Source organism: Chironomus tepperi, unplaced genomic scaffold (genome assembly GCF_022539635.2).
Source record: "Chironomus tepperi strain 1889 unplaced genomic scaffold, CSIRO-AGI_Ctep_v1 contig_365, whole genome shotgun sequence".
Classification (NCBI taxonomy): domain Eukaryota; kingdom Metazoa; phylum Arthropoda; class Insecta; order Diptera; family Chironomidae; genus Chironomus; species Chironomus tepperi.
Window position 1 is genome coordinate 370,913 of NW_027226487.1, and position 23,728 is coordinate 394,640.

Genomic DNA, 23,728 nt, shown 5'->3' on the forward strand with positions numbered 1-23,728 from the left:
ATGTCTCATAGCTATCTACCCCCTCCCTCACCATCCAAATCATCCATATCCTAATCATCACTGACGAACATCCCCATTAAACATGATATGAACCTTAAAAAGACACACATTCACAATCAACATCTGTTTACATTTGGAATTAAAAAAAAAGAAGTTTTAAGAATGAAAAAAAAAGAAAGAGAAAAAAAAAATTTGCGGTTTTCAATTTATTTTTCTACTTCCGCAATATGTTCTGGAACGATTGGAAAATTGGAAGTCATCAGCATGGAATGATTTCCCGCGCATGCTCATCTCCATTGTTATTTGCCGAAAAACGTGACACTCATTCATAAATTTGTAAAATTATTTCCACATACAGCAACGGGAAAAAAAGTGCATTTGGAAGTGATTCTCTCGCTATAAAGACAGCAATTTTCGAATATTTACGCTCAGTTCCCGTTGTCGATTTGAACGTGTCGAAGGCAAAAGGCATTTTTTTTTTGAGTTTCATGATAAAATAAAGGACTTTTTTAAGAATCGCGTGCGAAATTTTTTTATTGTCAAAAAGTGAAAAAAAAAATAATAAAAAAGTGAGAAAAAAAATGAAATTTTTAAGGATAAAAAAGGAACAATAAATCATGGAAAGGATGTGAAAAATAGACCAAAAAAATAATAAATTTAAATAAATTTTCAATAATCTACGATATAAAATAAACAAATGGAATTTTGCATGAAAAAGACACGAAATAAAATAATTTCATTGTTATATAAACAGTCATTAAGTAAACAGCATAAAGGAGGAAAGTGAAGGCGCCGTCGATGAAAAATATTTTGATTTAAAAATTCCCTAAAAAAAAGAATTTTTTGACAATTTTATTTAATTTTGTGTTTAATATTAAAGTCAGTGCTGCAGCATGTATAAGTTTTGGATAATTGGATTAGTATTAGCAATGCTCGAAGGTAAAACAAAAATTGTTCTATTTCCTCCCCTACCTAACAATTCTCAAATTTATAATTCTCATTGTCATCTTATACATTGTGAGACATACACAGCATGTCCTCACACTACCTCATTATAAAACTCGCGCTACATGCATGTGGAGTAAAGAAATTGAAAGTTCTTCTTCGTCGCCTTTTTTCCTCCACCTTGACATGTGATGTATATACGACTATGAACATATCAAACAGCAGGGAATCTGAGGAAATGAACTTTAATCAGATTTTACTTCTTTTTTTAAAAAAAAAAAAAAAATTTGAATTTAATTTGCAATTTAAATTTTTTTTTGTCTTCCTTATGTTACTACTCTTTGTGGGGATTTCTTGTGATGTGATGTGGAATTTTACTATTTTGGGTATATCCAAAATTGATACAATGTTGATAAATTTGTGTATGGAAAAATAAAAGAAGACAAAGATGTTGGGATCTGTAGTGAATTGTACAGTGGATCTAGAGCTCTAAATTTGGTCTAGGACTCTACTTGTGATACTTACTTACTGGAACCATGCTCCTTCTTGTAGCCTATGTTATTACAAAATGCCTTCCACCTGACTCTGTTCTCCTTGTGGTACCTACTTGTGATACATAAAGTGAGAGTGATTTTGACAATTGATGCTATATGTTGATACAAAGAAGTTTGAGAGCTGAAATTGAATCTTTACTGAAAATTTTGTTTAATGTAGTTAGGATTAATTTAGATGAAAATCAGGAACGCTACAAAATTATTATTTGTGTACTCAGAAATTCATTGTTCTTCATAAATTCCTTCCGGCACTATTTATTTAATACAGTTTTGAGAAACTCAGGTGCTAAGTTTTAATATACTCTGTATTCATTACTTTTTTGGCTGAGGCGCACGTGAGTCTTATGTAGTGGCAACAAAACGACTAAAGAGAACCCCTTAACTCTATGCTTTCTCGCTATCGGGATCGGGATCGGGATATCTCGAGATTTCCCGACCCAGAAAAATTCTGGGAAATCCCGTACTGGGATTTCGAGAAAGCATACCTGGCTCTTTCCCGTTTTTTTAATCACTTCGAATTTTTATAATAATAAATAAGTTTTTTATAAAAATTTTGAAATTTACAATAAATATACAATTCCTCACAAAAGTCCTAGTATACCTTAAATTAATTTCCAACCGTCATTCGTGATGGGGTTTTATCAAGGTTTTATATTATTGAACATATTTTCTTGGACAGATAAAATCTAATGAGAATTAATTAATATTTTATATCCTTACTTTGGCCGGTTTCTAAAGTATATTTCGGCCTTATTAATGTGTATGCATGACAAAGATGTATTTCTAGTCAAGATTCTCAGATAAAATATTCAATTTTATGTGTTAGAATAGTTTGATCAGATATTATTCAAAAAATGACACGAGTGGACAACTTGACATTATGTCTTGTTCAAGTCTTGTTAATAACGAAGCCTAAGGTCGAAAAATGACGAATTTGGAACTATTCCAGACTTAGAAACCATGTATCCATACAAATACCGCTAAATATCGCTAAATACCGCGGTATTTCATATAAACATTCCCATATTAGCATATATAATACAGCCTATTTGACTCTAGCCTTAAGCTTGATTTTATGGAATCTGACATTAGGCTAGAGACAGACTGACTTGAAGCTGGATTTTCGACAATTTCTACGTTGTGTGCCTTTATATTGCCAAAAATCGAGCACCATCCCAATTTTATTCTGGTCTAAAGTTGGATTGCATTCAATCTGAACTGAAGCTAGAGACAGGCTTATTTGAGGCCGGATTATCGGCAATTACTGACTTCTGAGACTTAGAAAACCATTAATTGAAGATCAAAAGTCCTCACTTAAATTTTTCGATGAAAATCAAGCAGATTATTTGAATTTTTAAGTAAATTTAGATTTTTTGCAGAAAATTCAACTCAACTTAATGCAAAATTCAGAAGATCTGACGAATTTTCACTTATTAAATCATAGGGTTCGACAAATATGCGCATACATGTGCATACATGCGCATACAGTACAAATGTATGCGAATACAGTATGCGCATACAATGCATACAAATGCATACAAATTTAAATTAATAATTCGTAAAAATCATTTTTTTAATCTGGTAAATGAAAATTAGAGGTGAAAATCATATTTTTTGAGTTTTTCATCTTAATTTCATTAAAATTACGCGGAAAAATGCATTAATTAAGGCGTTTATCCTAATTTAAGAAAACTTTTCAGAACATTACATTTTATAGGGTTTTATTCTTCCTAAAATAAGAGAATTAACTGGGAATATTAGTATTTTCTTAGTTTTTCATATTGATATTAGTTAGTTAATGCTAAAAAACACACTTTCTGGAGTTTTGTAAAAGTTAAATATTGAAAAATCAAAAAAATTGTATTAATTTGTATGCAAACAAAAATGCATACATATGCATATGTATGCGCATATATGCACGCATATGCGTATGCACGCATATGCGCATACAGTTTTGACGAACCCTATTAAATCATCAATAACCAAGCAACACATCTATAACGTAAAGCTACAAACCTTCAGATATCTGAACTATTGGAAGTTTATTCCTCCAATTTTCCAGACATCACTTAAAACCACCCCAATTTCCTCAAAAAATCACTTTCTTTTTGTTTTACAAAGCAAAAATTTCTCATTCATACTTTATAGCACATATGAAATTTAAATGAACTAGCAGAGATTAAATAAACGAAGAAAGATTGCGAGGCATTTGAATATGAAGATTTTTTTTGATTAGAATACTAGAGAGATTGCTTCATTATCATGGCATGATGAGGAAGATGTGATTTTTTTGTTGTTGTTATCTGATAAGATATCTTTTGAGTGGATCAGGTGCCTTCGGAGAATTTAAGAAGCCTTTTCAAAAGGTACGTGCTTTAATTAAAAAGAATAATTAATGAGGGTGAGGCAAAAAGGGAATTTTTGAAAGAGTTGAATTGATAGAAATGTGCAGTAAATGTTGTGAGATGAGATTGACATTAAAGTGAGTGACGGAAAGCATAGGGGGTAGGAATGGACGAAAATCAAGGTTCAGGTTGACTAGACTCTTGGATTAGACCGGATTTCGTTGAATCTAGTCAGGGACAAGAATCTCGCTGACCTGAAGCTTGGTTTTCAGCAAATTCTAGGCTGTGTGCCTTATTTTTGTCAAAAATCGAGTCCCAGGTCAATTTGACTCTGGCATAAAGTCGAATTGCATTGAATTTGACTTGAGTCTAGAGCCAAGCAGACCTGGGACCGGATTTTTTGCATTTATACGTTCTGTGCCTTTTTTTGTCAAAAATCGAGCACCATGTCGATTTGACTCTGGCTTTAGGTCGGATTTCATTAAATGTGACATGGAGCTAAGCTGACCTGGAGCTGAGTTTTTAGCAAATTCTAGGTTATGTGCCTTTTTTTGTCAAGAATCGAGTCCCAGATCAACTAGACTCTTGCCTGAAACCGGATTTCATTGAATCTGGTCTAAGGCTTGAGTCATGCTGATCTGGAGTTGGATTTATGGCAATTTCTTCGTTGTGTGCCTTTTTTTGCCTAAAATCGAGCGCCAGGCTGATTTGACACTGGCTTAGAGCAAGATTGCATTCAATCTGACCTGAAACTAGAGCCGCGCTGACCTGAAGACAGATTTTGGTCCATTTTTACATCGTTTGCTTTCCAGGACTTGAAAAAACATTTCCTAGTGACCTAAAATCTTCAAAAATACGAAAATCTATTAAATCTTGATAAAATCAGCTCTAATAAGATCACCAAAAAATGCAAAAAAACATATTTTCAAAATTATATTCACAATTCAGCATCTTCTTATATGGATTAAATTTGAATAATTTTTTCCTTCTTATTTCAATCAAATTTGGTTTTTCACATTCAGGCAGCCTTTCAACAAATGATGAGGAAGAGAAAAATTTTCAATTCATTATAATCAAAATGTAAAATACCCCGAAGTGCTTCCATTTCTGATAAAAAATAACAATTTTTTTGTGTGTATATAAACGGTTTACAAACAAGAATTCATAAAGTGTGATTTCAAAAATTATTCGGGAAAATTTTTTTTATATTTGAGTGGATTTTATGTAAACTTGAGTGGATTTTGTTGGAAATATCTGATTTTGTATTTTTGGATATATGTTAATGTAATATTTTTTTGATGTTTTGATAAGTTTTGAAAGCAATTAATGTGATGTAGATGAATTGAGGGGAGTTGAGGGTGCTTAGAGAGGTGAATTTTAATTGGTTTTGGATTTCCTGGGGGAATAAAGGGAAGGTAGATGTTGAAATATTCATGAATTTTTGTGTTTATGACTAAAAAGTTGTGGAAAACTTTCTTGATAAATCTGATTATTTTTAGATAGATTTTAATATGTTGTGAACAATGCATATTGTAGGGAGCATAATGAGGGGAAATAGATTGGATTTGGAAGGCAACACTCCCATTTTTTGGATATACAAATCCAATACATAATGTTACGTAATAGTTGAATAATCCCTAAGTTTGATTCGTTTCCCTAAGTCGGTTTATCGATCCATAATCCGGCTCTAGACAGACAAGATTCTGGTATGGGACTAGATTTTAACCGTGTCAAAGCAAAAATGCAATTTTTAATAAACCCTCAATACACGTGCTGCAGATGCGAAAACTCACATCTAAAAATAAACCTCAAATCTCCCACTTTAAAACTTTCAACTTTCTAAAACATCTGCCAGTAAAAATCTCCATACACAAAACAGACATTCAACACTCAATTTTCATCCGCTTAACTTCTCAAGTTTTATTTTTTTTTTTCATCCAGCCTTAAAAGCAAGCAGTAGAAATATCAAACGTCAGATATTCTCAGAAGGAAAATTTCATCACGAATAGGATTTAAAATATCCTGAAGTATTTTTTTTTATACCCACAAACATCTTCTTTATCATTTTTCACATACGCTTGGCTGTATCTTAACATTAGCCAAAATTTCACATTCGAATGAATCTCACATCAATCACAACACAGAATTTTTCACCTCTAATCTCTAAAAGAAGCGTGTTTGAAATTTTTAATCAAAATTTTCTCAATTTTATAGTCAAAAACAGGGTTGGGAAATAGGTGCCGTTGACAATTATCAAGAATTTGTACGGTTTTGGTCTATAACAGGCGAAAACAGTACAAATTCTTGATAATTTATAAAGTGTTCCTTACAAAACCTCACAAATTATCAAGAATTTGAACTGTTTTCGTCTGTCACAGTCAAAAACCGTACAAATTCTTGGTTTTTCTTGCAAAACCTCACAAGTTATCAAGAATTTGTATGGTTTGGGTCTATGACAATCAAAAACAGTACAAATTCTTGATAATTTGTATGGATTTTCTTACAAAACCACACATATTATCAAGAATTTGTACGATTTATGCTTTTGACAGATCGAAACCGTACAAATTCTTGACAATTTATGTTTTTTCTTATAAAACCTCACAAATTATCAAGAATTTGTACGGTTTTTGCCTGTCACAGCCATCTGTTTTGCAACTCTGACTAAAAAACTTCCAAAAAGGAAGCCACATCGTCTTAATAATTTCATCAATTTAATTAAATTGTAGCGCATATATGTGAATTGTATCTATTGCTCATGCGACCGCAAAGTCTTAATCAAATATTCAGTAATCCTTCAACAAAAAAGTTTTTATTATTCTTGGCAAATATTATTATATCGTATATGTAAGAGATATTTTAAGGATGTTAATAGTGTTGAATGAAGTAGGGTTTATATTTGAGGGAAAAAGATTTTCTTTTTTTTTTTGCTTCCGTAATGGTTGGAGGGGAAGAAGATATAATTTTGTGTGTGTGTGGAAGTTTTGAGTTAAAAAGGCTGATGAGGGGTACTTTTGTGAAGATTGATTGACTTGATATGAGAATTGCATTGTTTTCTTATATATGATTTCATGATATATGGAATATATATGGAATTAGAAATGATATCTTTAATTTGTAAAATAAGATATAATCTCGAGATGGACATCACGAAAGACTTCATTTTATGTCGTAAAAATGGACTAAAAGCAGCCGTCAGTTAGGGTGACCAGAGGATTTTCTTAAAATATCGGGATATTTTTGGAAAAATCGGAACATTTCTAAGTTTTGCACAATTGGGATTGTTTTGGACAACATTGAGATTTAATAATCAAAAAACTTGCTTGACGGGATACATCAACAACGGTATTTTTTGGGACATTTTGTAGTTAATCCGGCGACATAGCGTTGTCCTAGCTAACACGTTGAGCTTAAGATTTTCAAACCTGTGATCAAAATTGTCTGAATCACGGAACTGTATACATTTCAACCAGAAGATTGACATCCTTAGTAATGAAGTTCGGAAACAGACAGTATTTGGTGGTTTTTGACTCTCTATATTAAAATATCCATATGACTCAGTAGCTTAGTTGTCTTATATATGAAAATTAAAGCACTGAATTAATTAAACTGATGTTCAAGACTCAAAATTAAATAATAGTTCTTTTTTCTAACTGAAATGTCATTTGAAGAGTTCATCTAAGAGCCAAAAATCAACATTTCCAGTATTTAAGAGCCTCAGGCTTTTAGTTTTTGACTGTGTCTTACAGTTTATCGATTTTCAGTTTTTTTAACATTGAATATTGAACATCATTTAAAAAACTATTAAGCAACACAATATTCACAACAACACAAACTCATATTCAATAAGTAAAGTTTCAACCCCTATGTGATTCGGTTTTTCTTCAAGACCACCAAAAGCGCAGCAATTTAAGTTTCCATTCAATGTCTCCTTTAAACTGCATTCAAAACTGATAAACATGCCACACTTTCGGTTAAAACTACAAACAATAGCATAGCATACACCAAACTCTAGCAATCTTCCCAAAAGTCACAAACAATTTTTTGGGTTAAGGTAAATATTCTTCCAGTAAGTCAGAAAAGACTTCTAAACAGTTTGTAGAGCAATTAAGGTGGAAAATTTCTGTAAATCTGTTGACACAAAAGAAAAGTTTTGTAATTTGATATTGTAGATGTATAAACGATGATAATTTCTACATCCTACATCAAAATATCGAGATGAAAAAGGTATAATTTAATTGTGAACTTCTATAGTGATATAAAGCCTTGCTAGTGGTATTGTATAAAGGGATAATTTATTGACTTTATATCAAGTCGTAAAAATTCATTTAAATTTTTAATGACTCGAGGGGAAATTCGAAATTTGAACAAATTTTGTCAACCTCCATCCACAACCTCATCTATAATTCATCCTTAATTACAATCAACTATGACTTTAATCTTCATATGAAATTGAATTATTCTTGAAATATGTCTTAAAGTACCGGTCCTATCCATGCTGAATTGAAGAATTTTTCTTATAAGAATGCAAGCAATTACTGTCAAAAGAACTCTAAATCAACGATGAATGTGCTATGGGAGAAGACTGTAATTTTAACATAACCACACATATACATATACATACATTCGGCGTGCCATAAAAATAATTTATTGGTTAATGTTGTAAAAAAACATTTTTTTTCCTCGTATGTGTAAGGAAAAAGTTGTAAAAACAGTGAAAGTGGGTAACTGGAGTACGAAAAAAAATAAAAATCTGAAAAGTCACGTCGGGGTTGTTGTTGAAGGTTGAATTAATTTTGGTTGGGACTGTTTTCTCTGCTTTTTTTGTTTTTATAGTGATTTAGTGGAGGAGATTGAAAATTTATGTTAAGATATAATGAGATGTTTTGGATTATTGGATGAGGGGATAAATAATTGGATTTGGGGTAATTGGATTTTGATTAGGGATTTTCATTTTGGTGGAGTTTGATTTGGAATTGTTTTAATTTGATCAATTTTGTGTTAAATTGTTCAATTTTGATAGATTTTGATCTAAATTGCTGCTCAATGTAGCTCAATTCTGTTCTTAATTGCTCAATTCTGTCCTTAGTTGCTCAATTCTGTTCTAAATTGCTCAATTCTATACTCAAAATAGCTCAATTTGGTTCTAAATTGCTCAGTTCAGTTCTAAGTTGCTCGATTCTGTTCTAAATTGCTCAATTTTGTTCTAAATTGCTCAATTTTGTTCTAAATTGCTCAGTTCTTTTCGAAATTACTCAATTCTGTTCTAAATAGCTCGATTCTGTTCTAAATTGCTCAATTTTGTTCTAAATTGCTCATTTCTGTTCTAAAGTAGCTCAGTTCAGTTCTAAATTGCTCAACTCTGTTCGAAATTACTCAAATTTGTTCTAAATTGCTCATTTCTGTTCTAAATTGCTCAATTCTGTTCAAATTTGCTCAATTCTAGTTTCAAAGGAGCTCAATTCATTTTTAAGTTGCTCAATTCTGTTCTAATTTGCTCAATTCTAGACTCAAAGTAGCTTAATTCTGTTCTAAATTGCTTTATCCTAATTTAAAGTATTAAATTTTGTTCTAATTTACTCAAATCTACTTCAAAATTGCCCAATTTAATTCAAACTTCCCCAATTCTTATCAAATCCTAATCCACAGTTCTTAAATTTCACACATCTTTAACTTTTAAAGTCTAATAAAAGCCAAAAAAAAAAGAAATTTCATCACTTCCTTGCTACATCTCATTTAATTTTATCGATTTGATGATAGAAGCGAGCTTCCCTAACAGTACCTCAGGGACACGTTAATCTTCAATTTCAACTCACCACACAATTACTTCACAACATATAAAAAAAGGAAGAAGAATCTAAATCCACGGAACTAGACAAAGAGAAGAAATAAATTTTTAAATCACTGAGCATACAAATTGGCATTCAGCCATTCAAAAAACAAATGAATATTCACTATATATCCACATAATGGCACAAAAGGCAAACAATTGTTATATTAAGGATGAAAACAGAGCGGAAATCGCGCGCTTGTCGTGTTACACAACACAAAAAAGTTTCTCATATTTTTATTAGACGCGTTGAAGTTTTTATGTAAATACATCATACATCATAACAGCATAACATGTAAAGCAACATAAATTTTCTCTTTGTGAATGTTAAATTACGTGAAAGTTTAAGCTACAAAGAATTCATGCCATAAAGTTTCTTACAATTCTTTCCTATTATTCATCATATCTATGCTCGGCGTGTCTATGTGCTTTTTTATTTTATTCATACAAATACGAACGTAGGATAAGAGGAATATGCCATAAAGACATTTCACGTGAATTCATGTGGAAAATTTTTCTCACATAAGAAAAGAAAAGTTTTTTTTTTTTTTTTGCAAATTTCCTTCATTTTTTTCATATTTTTTTGAGTGCGAAGAAAAGCTTTTGAATGAGTTGAGGAAGAAATAATTTTGAATAATGGAAATTCAGGGGTGTTGGGGAGGAATTTTTGGATGTTCTTAGCCAGGGTTCGCAGTTGATTTTATTAAAGAGTTGGGATTCTAGAAGTTAAATCGACTCGACTCTGGTCTGAGGCCGAATTTCATCGAATCTGGACTAGACGTCATGTGCCTTCCTGGTTGAGAACTGATCCGAATAGCACAAGTCGGTTAATTGATACAGCATTCGACATAATTTCAACATGACTCTGATTTGATACCGAATTCGGTACTATGTCAAAGTCACGCGAGTATGAGGCATGTTGCCGTAATTCATAAGAATCTGGTATCAAGTCAGAGCCATATCAGTCTTATGACCGGATCTGTGTGGTCCAGTAGTTAGACAACTGACCAAAGATTTGTAATCATCATTGTATGAGGACGTACAATTAATTCCAATCAGAGTCCTATAATTTACCAATCATTTTCATATCCGAACAGACAAATGCTCAGTGAGGGGTATGCTCACAAAATTAGGCTGGTATACTCATTGTCTGTTAAAAAGGATGAATTGTTGTTAAAATGACAATAGTTCACAGCTTCCCATCTTCTTTGGTTAGAAGTTTTGGGACTATAATATAAGCTTGGTTACTGTCTTAAGCAATTTAAGTCTTGAATTCACGTACAACATGTCATTTTGTCGTTAATACGGACAAATGCATTTAAAAATTGATCTTTCATATCGACGGTAGCAGATTCAACACAGACAGTACATATGTTGTATTTATCAAATATTATGTATCTGACAAGCATTAAGCAGAAGATTCTTAATTTTAAGTGAACGGTCCATTAAATTTCTATTTGGATACAGTATATACAAGGACCAAGAGGATCGACAGTGTCCTCTTGAGTCAACACCTCGGGAATACTCCAAAGTGACCCTATACGTCAACTTATACACTTCTACTTCTACCATATCTATGGATGGAAATAAAGATCCATAAATGTAGAATAAAAGTCCGTCAAAGTCAACCAAACTTTAGGTATGCCTTTATAGACTTAGAAAATTCTGATACCTTAAAAGTACCAACATAAATAAGCTCTCAAATTATTTTTCCAACACAAACAAACTTTTACAAACTTCACTTAATGGCCCAAGCAAATACTTCAACAGAACATTTTTCAAAAAAAAAAAACCTTTTCTGTGCCATTTGTTTGGTTTGGCTAATCAAATATTTGATTCTAACCTTTTAAGTTTGAAGGCAAGCAGAGTTGGGAAGGAGGCAACATCTGGTACAGACAAAAACCTTACAATTTGTAGTTCTGTCTACAAAACCATACAAATGATCAAGAAAAATTAGAAATTGTATGGTTTTTGCCTATGCCTGCTTTGCAACATCGTACAATTTCCATACAATTCCTTGATCATTTGTATGGTTTTGTAATAAATTTTGAGTTTTTGTTCTTAAACCATAAAAATTATCAAAGAATTGTACAGAAATTGCATTCAGAGTTTCAAAGCAGGCGCTTGTGACATACAAAAACCGTACAATTTCCTGATATTGTGAAAGAAATACTTACAAAACCTTACAAATTACCAAGAAATTGTACGGTTATTACCAATGACAGATGCCTGCTTTCAACTTTGCATACAATTTCTTGACAATTTGTATGGTTTTGAAATAAAAAAATACACATTATTAAGAATTTGTATGGTTTTTGCTTATCACAGATGTGTGCTTTGTAACTCTGCGTAGAATTTCCGTGCAATTTCTTGATAATTTATATGGTTTTGTAATAAATATTGACATTTTGTATGGTTTTAACTTCAAACCAAACAAATTATTAAGAATTTGTACGGTTTTTACCTATGCCAAATTGCAACTCTGCTTTTAAGTTTGATTTCAAGTTTTTTTTTGTGTCTTCTTTTCCTTAAAAATTGTTCATTCTCTCCATTTAGCTTGTACAAAAGCCCTGAATCACACTCAAAAGAGAATGAAGTAAATGATAAGAACACGCAGGAATAAAAACACACGACGAAGGATGTCTGTAATATAAAACGTGTTTCTTTATGCTCTCGTGTGTCTCCATATAAACAGTTTCTCTATTCACTCACATCCTTATTCCCCTTTTATTTACTTTCATTGTGTTGTTTTTTGACACTTTCAAGTGAAAAGGAAGTTTGACGTAAAAAATCATAATGAACAGATATTTGGAGCAAATTTGGAGTGAGACAAAATATGAGATTTATTTTTTTTATGCCACAAACTGTTTTTTATGAGATACTTTGAGAATATGATGTGATATGTGCTTGAGGAATGATGCGTGTGGTTATTTTGCTGTAAAATTTTTTTACACAAGCTTTATGCTGAAGTTTTGTTGTGTTTTTTGGTTATTAGCTTTATGATGAAAGGAAAATTGTTCTTGGGGATTGTTTTGTTTGCTATGTCTAGAGATTCCACTACTCTTTTTTGCGTCATAGCACACCATGGTGATAAGCCTCATGTGAAACTCAATTTTTGTAATCAAAAAGCTAAAATAAGGAGGGAGGGACTAACCCTCAAAATCAGAATTGACAGAATTTTGGGAGTTTGTACTCCAAAAGTTCGAAAAGGCAACTCCACTGGATTCTGGATTCCAGCTATCTTTACTTGAGTCCGAATTCCAGACGTGTCTACTAATGTCCTTATTCCAGGCGCCTTGACATTGGAATTCTGCAAATTTTGTCTCAAAAATCTTCATGGCCTGAGTTGTCAGATAGGTACTTAGCTGTATCATGCCTTCTAGTAGGCTTGTCATAGGCAAATTACGACTTAGAATTCAACCTAATAGGTACCCTTATAGTGGTGTACACTCCAGAATATATCAAACAATTGGTCACATGAGTAAGTGAAATGACAACCCTATTGACCCCATTTGTCACGACGTCATTCATAATAGGTTGCTCTGGATTCAATACAGTTTTTAATATAGTTATCAGGGGTTTAGAGGTAGTTTCAGACTAAATTTCATCGAAATCTAGCTAAAATAAGATTCATCCTGGCCTTGCGCTGAATTTTTCTTCATTTCCACGTCCAAATTTCAAGTATTAACCCTAAAAGAGCATGCTTCCATGGTACAGAAATACCACATTGGTACCTAAAAGTGATGTCTCTACCTGCTAAGATAACTGGATACTCTCCCAAAACTCTTCACCTTCTCAAAAATAATTCCAAACTTTTCTCAACTTCCAAAATTGCATTTCATTAAAGCACAAAACGTGATGCGCCTCACAAAATGTCACAATATATCATCCTCAGTGCACAAAAAGTTATTTTTTCAAGGAAATGCTCGTTCCTGTAGAAAAATATTTATATATGTGCATCAAACTTTTCACAAAAAATAAAAAAAAAAAACTTTTCTTTTCCTTCCGCATCCCATAACGTCAAGTGTACAAGTTTTTAAGCTTTCTCATCTTAATTAACATTCAAAACATAAAACATTTCGTAATTAATCTCAACTTGTATTTTGTGAAGGATTTTTCTTTTTTGAACAGGAGTTCCTTTTTAAGGTATGTGATGTGTGTGCTTATTAAGGGAAATGTGAAATGAGTTAGTTTTAGCTTATTTAGTCATTTTGTAGCATTCGTTTGAGTGTTGCATTAATTTTTTTAGGGTCGTTGACTTTTGGAAGTTGGGTGTTTGTGGACGGAGATGACGGGAAGGTAGTCAAAGGAATGTGGTGGTGTCAAGGAACTTGAATATGTGATGGATGTCTATGTTGTAGTCAGAGGTTGGATTCTCTCTTATTTGTTGAACTACTGAACTGGAAGCACTGCGATTAATAATATGTTGTACCACACCTTTTAGACCTACGGTTTACAGTTGGATCCGAACCACTTGCAAGCTCTACACATTGCAAGGACACAAGTCCGTCATAAAATCCTAATAAATTCTCAGTATGAGGACAAATTGAGTTTGAAAACAAGTTCCGCCTGGGAATAAGTTTGTAGATAAGTTCAGTTTGAGGAAAAGTTTAGTATAAGAACAAGTTCAGTTTGAGGATAAGTTCAGTTTGAGGATAAGTTCAGTTTGAGGATAAGTTCAGTTTGAGGACTTATCCAGTTTGAAGGCCTATTCAGTTTGAGGGCTACTTCAGTTTAAGGGACAAGTTCTGTTTAGGGATAAGTTCAGTTTGAGGACAAGTTCAGTTCAAAATTAGACATGGCCTGGGATTGAGCACAGAATCTTTGGCACGTATGCGCGTCTTTGTTCCAATTAGCAACAAGATAGTGAAATCAGTCATTCATGTCGCTTTTAGTCTGCAATTTGTTGACCTTCATCGTTTGCTGTCACCAATACCAACTCTGTGGTGAGTTTGCCTCTCTGAATACACCTCAACTAATTGTAGAAGTCTTCCAAAAAACATAGTAGCAGTTAGTTGAAATTAAGATTATATCTCGAAAGCCTTTTTTGATGATATCTCTGCTTCTGTCATTGCTTCATCTTTCCATTTATACCTGACATAATACATTTTTTATATAGTAAAAAATAACCACCTGTTGGATAGACGGCACAAAAAAAAAGTTCTGTATGAAGATAAAATGCCTCAAAAAAGGATTTTTCATCTCCTTTTTTCCCGAAACTAAATTAAATTATGATAAAAAAATTATTTTATCTAGGGCGGCCAACTGCTGTCGGAGCTTTTTGTCGTGATGGTGGTGTACTTTTCAACCTTGATGCTGTGTACAACAAAGCCTCCCAAATGTCCCAATTTTTCAAAAAGTCGAAAAGTTCACACAAATTTGGATTTTTGACAAATTTTGGAACTTTTGAAAAATTTTGATTTTTTGACAAATTTTGGAATTTTTGACAAGTTTTTGAACTTTTGACAAATTTTGGAATTTTTGACAAAATTTGGAATTTTTGACAAATTTTGAAACTTTTGACAAATTTTGAACATTTTCGTATTGAAGGTCCGGGTTCAAGCCCAGGAATGAAAATATTTTTTTTGGAATTTTAATTATTTTCTACATTTTTTTGCATCCTCTAGCCACCCTAATTTTAATCGCACACAACAAAAAAACTTTCCCCTAATTCCTCCCAAAAGACAAATTTTTTTCAGTTAAAAAACATTTCTTTTTTTTGATAATTTTTTTAAATTATCATGATTATGACAACGAATTAGATTAAAAAGTTTTTAATTATCTTCATTAAGTTCCATCTTTTTTTGAACTTTGCGAATACAAAAATTGACAAAAAATAATACAAAAAATTAAATTAAATTAAGAATAATTGTTAGATTTTTCTATAAATTGTGACACTAAATTATCCCGCAGGTAGAATCTAATTTATATGCTAATTTTAATGGCATTATTTTCACTTTATTCTCATCGAGAGAGAGAGGTTAATTTAAAAAGCTTCTTATAGTCATCAGCAACATCAACAAGCCATCACGATTTAATGTCAAAAAAAATTATTTAAATTAGGATGGAATGGCAAAATTATTGAAATAGAGGTGTGTGTGTGGTGGATGGGGGTTGGTGATGGGTTTTGTGGTGATTTTGTTAGGGGGTAATAGACTGGAGTTAAAAGAAAGGGTTATACAGACTAGATTGATTTCGGGATTGTCACGATATCAAATTCTTCTTGATATCGTGAATTTGTGGAATCTGACACCAAGCTCATGTCGCCCTAGTATTGGTTTTTGGATCGATTAATCTGGTATCCGACACCAAGTCAGAGTCACCTTGGCCTCGTGTTCAATTTTGGATTGATTAACCAACTTGTGCCATTTGATAAGAAATTATAAGATCTGATTGAGTTAAAACCGAGATTGTCTTTGTGACTCAAAGTGGCTCGGTGGCGGAAAGGTTTGGTGCTTATGATATAAAATCATTGAACACCGACGCAGCGATCATGGGTTCGAGACTCGGCAGGTGAATTTTTTCACTTGTTCTTTTTCGAATTTTATGCGTTACAAATGCGACTTACAACCTTCTGGTCTAGTCTACAGACAGCAATGTCATCATAAGATTCTTATCAATGTGATTCCGATTCGACTGTAAATTGTATGTCTGGATTTGAGTGCGTAGGTCAAGGATGTCTTCACTAGGTTCTGGCTCACCTTCGTTAAACTCTGGTACGCATTTACTAGGTTAAAAATCATTAATCTCAGTCTCAAAGTGACTTGAAAGCTCTCAGTTAAGAACCTTCATACCAGAAAAACTACAGTAACTGAAGAGCATGTGCTGCAGCTATGGTTATCTTTGATAACCCTAAAACCCATTGTTTAGTCTACTTAATAGCATCAATATAACAAAGATAATTGTTGAGTCTGATTTTCCATAATTCTTACTAATTTTCCCCAAAATTGCCTTAAACTTTGATTAGTAAATTCCTAGAAAATTACCAAAAAATTTCAAATTCATTCATTTTCAATCGAAATTATCCAAAAGTGTTTATGTTACAAATTCTAGATAATTATCACTATCCATATTCAGACATAGAATACCAAGAAATTCTTACTAATTTTACCTAGAATTTTCCATACAATTATCCAACAGTAACAACCCACCCCCTGTCCACACTAATGTAATTTTACAACCAAAAGTTAAGCAATGAAAATGTTACCTGGTAAGGCAGATTTATAGCTTCAATTAATTTTTTTCTCTCCTGCTTTCTCATGCTTCTCGTAATGGATATATGAGAACATATTTATTTATGATGAATGAGCACAAAAATGCTTTTCTAAAAAAAAAGGGAAACATAAAACAATTTTTATGTAAATTTCTTTATATTTTTTACTTTTTTTGATGATGTTAGCAAGTTCAAAAAAATTTTTAATTTTCAAATTGCAGATGTTCATGTCACATTCAATTAAAAAAAGTTGAGACTTAAGTGCTTTTGCAAATGTTGTCTAAAGAGAAATAAATTGAGTTTCTTTCTTTTTATGTGTAGCTCATATTAATGATGAAGACTTTTTTTGGGGGTATTTTAAGGTTATGTACATCAATAAATCTTGTTTGTAAATATTTATTAAAAATTATGAAGCTTTTAATATTTGAAAATTAAATGGCTATGGAGGGTAAACAACGGTTTGAGTTTGAAGACTTAGCTGGCATTTGTGATAGGTTTTTAAGCTTGATTACTTACTTCGCTGGCCATAAATATCAATTGTGAACCAGTCTCCTTCCACTACCAAATGCATGACTGTCCTGATCAACAGCTTCATTCTAGATTCGTAAGCATCCACAGCTTCATAGTAGCGCTTTGATGAGCCACCAATGTGTCGCGACACACTAATGTACCATTACCACTGCAGTAGACTAAAAGCACATCTGTCATCATACACCTTGCAAGCACATGTTGTAGAAATGGCTGAAAATTCGACCCCAGGTCAATTTGACTTAGGCATGGTGCTGAAGCAAGAATCACGGTGATCTGAGTCGGATTTTCAGTCATTTATGACCCATGTGATTTTTCGGGGTATTTTTAACAAAAATTCATCTGCAATAATCCTCAATGAACCTTAATGAAATAGATATGGATCATTCAATTTTCAGGATCGCTATTTTGAGTCTCGGTATGGCGTCATCTACGAATTAATAACACCATAAACAGCGTCAACTGTCCCTCAAGGCTCTCCATCTTAAATAATTAATTATATAAATATCTAGCCAATTTTTAACTTTTCAGAATATTAATATAAAACATTTATTATTCAAGAAGTATAATAATGCAATTCACAACTTACTTATTGTCCTCGAAATACTTTTTTTCATCATGAATTTTAATGGTTTTTAATAATCTGCAACACGACAATACAACAAAGAAAATGTAAAAAATGCCAATGTAAAATTCCAATTTTAATGAAGACTATAAAAAGTTGTGAAATCGTGATGCAAGGATAAATTCCATTCTTTTTTATTGTGGCTTTTAACTGGATCTGATTTTGTGTAATAATTGAAGCTGTCGCTATTGTTTGTCACTTATCATTTTGTAGCTTCTTGTTATATAGAGGAGATTCTTCGATTGTTCTAGAAAGAAACCAAATGGGAAAGTCTAGTTGGATTCGGGTGCTTAATCGCTGTTCCATCTCTGACACAATTACTTAGGCTAAATTAAAAATTTATCACAAAGCAGCATTGTGTTTATAAATATTTTATTAGTTATGGGAATATCCATGTTAATTAATATAAAAAGTCAAAGTAAGAATATCCTCAAAAGAAGCAATAAATCCAACAAATTCTTTTGATGACTTAGATATTTTTAGTGTCAATGGATACTGTGGATTGTGGTTTGATTGACAAAGAGACATGAAATCCTTTCAATCCACTTTTATTCAAAATAATTACCAAGATTCTTACTTCCATTTTTTCATAAACAATCAGGTAAAGAATTTTTGTGATTTTTTTTATATTAAATTCCTTTTCATCATCTAAGGAATAGCTGCTCTATCAGTTGTGACAATAAGCAATTAGAGGACGGAATTTTCTCCATCACAAAAGGGAGCTTTTTTCCACTGTTCCTTTATCATGAAAGCCCCAGCAATTTGCAATTCTATGAAAAAAAAATTAATTTACCAATTTAAATGGAATTTCTTTGTATCCAACGCAAAATAGAAACAACCAGGGACACAAGCAGCATAAAAAAAAGTTATTAAATTCCAAGCTCCTTCATCATTCCAAATGTCCTTTATATTTCAGTCTTTTTTAAATACTCCAACACAAAACAATTTTTTTTTTTACCACAAATTCCTCTTTCTTTTTTTTCTGGAAAATGATCTCCTGCTGCCCTATGGCTGAATAGAAGAATATGAAAAACGTGGAAAGATAATTTTGTGTAGTTGCTTTGTGGAAAATTAAGAAAATGTTGACATAAAATTCTTTCGTCATATTTTGAAGGAATTTGCTGTGAATCTAAATCGAAATGCTGGTTTGCATCCATGAAAGTCGGTCTCCTCCCTTTTGCTAGGATGTTTTGTCTAGGGTTCGTCTAAAACTGATGGCTTGCGGACAAAAAAAGCAGGCTTGTAGCCTTTGACGCACTATAATGTTTGGCCGAAAACTACAGGCCTGCACAAATGTAGAAAATGTAAATCTACTGTTCTTGGCCGAACCATAATGTTTTCCCAAAATTCTTCTATTTTAGCCAATTTAGAGATGTCGTGACACCGGTGTAGTTAAAATTTGACGTGAATTCAATGATAACGCATAATTTATTCGGATTCATGACGAATTACTCGTCTTTTGACTGTTGTGACTTCTTGGCCAATGTCTGTTTATGATTATAAATTCACCATGAAGATTGCTTTTGACTTCGAAGTCCACTCAAATTTCATATGCAGTCATGTTGAATTTTCCAAGCAAAACCAGACCCAAAAAGCATAGATTGGTTAATAAATCTAAAATCCGACTTCAGGCCTGCTTGAATCTGACTTAGCGGCGAATTAAGTTTAAATCCAGCAATATGCCACAGTCACGCTAAACTGAGGCCGGATCAATGAACGATTAAGCGACTTGTGTTATTCGGGAGAATCGACATTGAACTCCTTCTACGCAGAACCACTTATGTCTGATTTTTGGGCAAATTTTGTTTCTTAATAGAATCCCGAATAGCATAAGTCGGTTAATCGATCCAAAATCAATTTGTGGGCCATTCATTTATTGCGTTGTAGAATAACGAACTTAATAAATGATCGGTCCCCAGGATCAAAATTCGTTCAAAATTTTGACTAATCTGATAGCATTTTATCATGCCCTTCAATAGTGTATGTTATTTGTCTTTTTGCTATTCGTGTTCAAAATTCCCTAAACAAACTGAATTGCCCTAAATAAATGACTTAGCTAGCTTCAAATTTACTTCAAATACGACTAAATGAAAATGAATAATTATCCAAAAAATCAACAACCTTCAAAAACTGACTAAACAAATTTCCAATCGATTAACTTCAACCATCACCCTCCATCACAGCTAATACAGAACAGCTCAAAAAATTCAAACATCTAAAGGTCAAATTCCATTAAAAATTTTATGATTGAATATTCAAGTTCTCATTCCATTTTCACAATTTTTTATTTACATTACATGAACTTTTTTGAAGATAATCAAAGGAAGGAACATTTCTACCTTTCAGCAATCGACCTATATCAGAAAAAATATGTTTAAGTCTCTCAATAACCTCGGGGTTGATTACAAAAGCTAGAAAAACACCAAAAGCTGCGCTTTCAAACTCACAATTTACTTCCAAACATCCACAATCGATAAACTTCTTGTGCTGTATCGTATGGCATGAAGCAATAATGTTATTATTAATATCATTTCGAAAATGGCATGGAAAATGTGGAACAATAAATAACACCAGTCATATAAAGGAATGAACACAGAATTCGAATTGTAAGGCAATGAGGTATGATGGAGAGAAAAAAGCACTCTACTATATCATAACATAAAATACAGAGTGGCGCAATTTTATTATGATATTTTGTTTAGATATTTATGCTTTTTGAGAGGATATGGTCAATATTGTCTGTTCAAGTGATTTTAAAGAGCTTTTAACATTATTTTAGATACTTTTGAGGGATTTTTTTTTATTGGGAATTTTTTAATGCAACTACATTTTGTAGAGTGGATTTGATGGTAAAAGCTGTTGGAATGGGATTGATGTGATGGTCCATCAACGATGTAAAGCAGTGATGGGCAACATATGTGTCCCGGTACACTAGAATGAGCAACCTGTAAACCACAGCACACTTGTGTTGCGCAACCTTTATGTTGCAACACACTAATGTGGGTAACCCGTGTTACATGGCACATTAGTGGGGAAAACCTGTGTTCCATGGCACACTAGTGGGGGAAACCTGTGTACCATGGTGTACTATTGTGAGCAACTTGTAAGCTGAAGCACATAAATGTGAACAACCTATGTGTTGCAATACACTAGTATGGATAACTCGTTTTTCTTTGCACACTAGTAAGGGCAACCCGTGTTCTATGGTCCACTAGTGTGAGCAGCCTGTCAGCCACAGCACACTAATGTGAGTAACCTGTAAGCCACAGCACACTAGTGTGAGCAACCTTTGTTGCAACGCAGTACGAGCAACTTTTGTGTCACAACACAGTACAAGCAACCTTTGTGTCACAACGAAGTACGAGCAACCTTTGTGTTGCAACAAAGTGCGAGCAACCTTTGTATTGCGACACAGTTTGAACAACCTGTGTGCAGCGACACACTAGTGGGCTCCAGTGGTGGGATAGCTTTGATTGAAAATGCACACGACATACGGGTCATGACATCTTCAATAATTTTGGTAATAATCCCACGATACACATACTGCCCATCACTGCTTTAAACCAACATTTAAAGCTCATTTTCTACCAAAAACTGGATTAAAGCTTCCCAAAAAAAAGTCGAAAAATATTCTCCGAGTTCAATTTAATCTCCAGTTCATTCCATTTCCTCACATCGAACAATTACATCAGAGTTTTTTTTCGAATGTCCTAGCAACAATGTAGCTATAAAAGGCACAATCCAAACTTTTTTATTCTCTCTCGCTTGTTGTGAAGAGGAAACAAAAGAGAAACGAGAAAAAAAATGTCACAAGTGGCGAAAACTGAATGAAATCCAAAAATAGGAACAGTAAACGTAACTGCACACATACAGACCTGCACACACACACATCTACAAAAGTAGGATCGATATCGAATATATATATAATATATATTTTTTACCCTCTGTTGAGCCTCTCAATCATTGAGCTTTTTTATATGCCGTACGAGTAACAATATGTATAGTAGAAAAAAAGGCGAAGCTAGTGAATGAAAACCTGAATATTGCTTAGACGATGAAGATTGTTATGTGACCTCACATAAAGCAAATAAGATGAAAATTTTATAGTGCCTGGGATGAATATCTTTAATGCCTGAATGATTTGATAAATTTTCACATACCCAAAAATATTCAATTTTGTTGTGATGGGGATGATTTGGAGGTTATGTCACTCTTAGGTAGAAGGGAGAGATTGGTTGAGAGGGACTTACTACTATGTTGAAGATAACAACGCATTACGGTGATTCCGATGACTTACGCCGGTTGACTTCCTTCCGACGTCGGCCGTTTCCGAAGGTTGCCGATTTCCGACGTCGGCCTCTTCCGAAGGTTGCCGATTTCCGACGTCGGCCTCTTCCGAAGGTTGCCGACTTCCGACGTCGGCCTCTTCCGAACGTTGTCGCTTTCCGACTTCGGCCCCTTTTGAAGGTTGCCATTTTACGCCGTTTGCTTCTTCCGAAGGATTCCGACTTCTTCCGAAGGTTTCCGACTTCCTCCGAAGGTTTCCGACTTCTTCTGAAGGTTTCCGACTTCTTCCGAAGGTTTCCGACTTCTTCCGAATGTTTCCGACTTCTTCCGAAGGATTCCGATTTCTTCCGATTAGCCTTTCCGAAGATTGCCGACTTCTACAGGTGAGGCCTGCAGAGACTCGTAAATCAGCAAGCATTTCTTGAATGTTCTTATCTGGATGTCAACTCTGTTACACAACATCCAAACACCCCCATACAACTCTATTAAGGATAAAGCCTTAATAGAATATGAAATTATTTAAAGGTATGAATAAGAAAAAGTCCTCTTTAATATATTCATGATGTGATATCAAATTTCCAATATATCCCTTTAAACCAAAAAATTTATTTTGTGGTATTTTATTGATTTTCTTACCATCCGGTATAGTTATCCAATGAGTAATTACCACAATATAATTATAATTAGTCTACAGTGATCATAAGGTTAATTGAAATAATGATTTTCGATAAAATTTCAATCAATAAACCACAGGAAGGAATTTTCATCGAAAATGCTAGAGACCAAGGTGTGGTTTTTGTAATTATTTTTGATACTAGTCGAGAATAATTTGATAATTAAGGCAGGAGGATGGGGTGTCTTAATGAGACATAATCTTCAGAAACTTTTCCTTTTTGTTTTGATGGATATTAATAATGATTGAGTCTTAGTCTGATAAATTATGGCTATGATTTATTTGAAAATAAGGATTTTAAAGGTTCATTGACCAATAAGAGTTAGGAAGCAAGACACAAAATCCTTAATGTACACTCAAGAACATCACTGCATGCTTACTATAACGTCTTTATGCATCGTTTCAATGGTAAGATGCGAAGTTACCCAGATGACACCATGACGCTTGATTTCAACGCATTTTTATGGTAAAACAGGCAGTTTGTCGCATTTTGCAGCTCGAGAATCCGATTTTAGCTATGGAATCCTATCATGTGAACTTATGAGTTATCTGTTGTGCCATGTTATAATTCCAAAGTCCCTACAATACCCAAATAGCGCCAGTTAATCGATTCAAAATGCAGAATGCGTGATTTGGTGTAGTTTTTAAGTCAAACGTCGGAGTCATGGTGATCTGGGTCTGATTTTTGTTCGATTACCCGATTTGTACTATCCAAGATAGTAGGAAAG

At 33.1% G+C, this 23,728-nt stretch overlaps 1 protein-coding gene across 2 annotated transcripts in view; it reads left to right on the plus strand.

Annotated features, from left to right (window-relative positions):
* Window positions 1-726: 726 nt before the first annotated feature.
* LOC139095600 (uncharacterized) overlaps window positions 727-23,728 on the plus strand; it is a 54,361-nt gene continuing 31,359 nt past the window's right edge. For both annotated transcript variants that reach the window (XM_070646985.1, XM_070646986.1), the window contains exon 1: window positions 727-939. In XM_070646985.1, coding sequence (XP_070503086.1) covers window positions 894-939 — 46 coding nt within the window. In that variant the 5' untranslated portion in view covers window positions 727-893. The remainder of the gene's footprint in view (window positions 940-23,728) is intronic.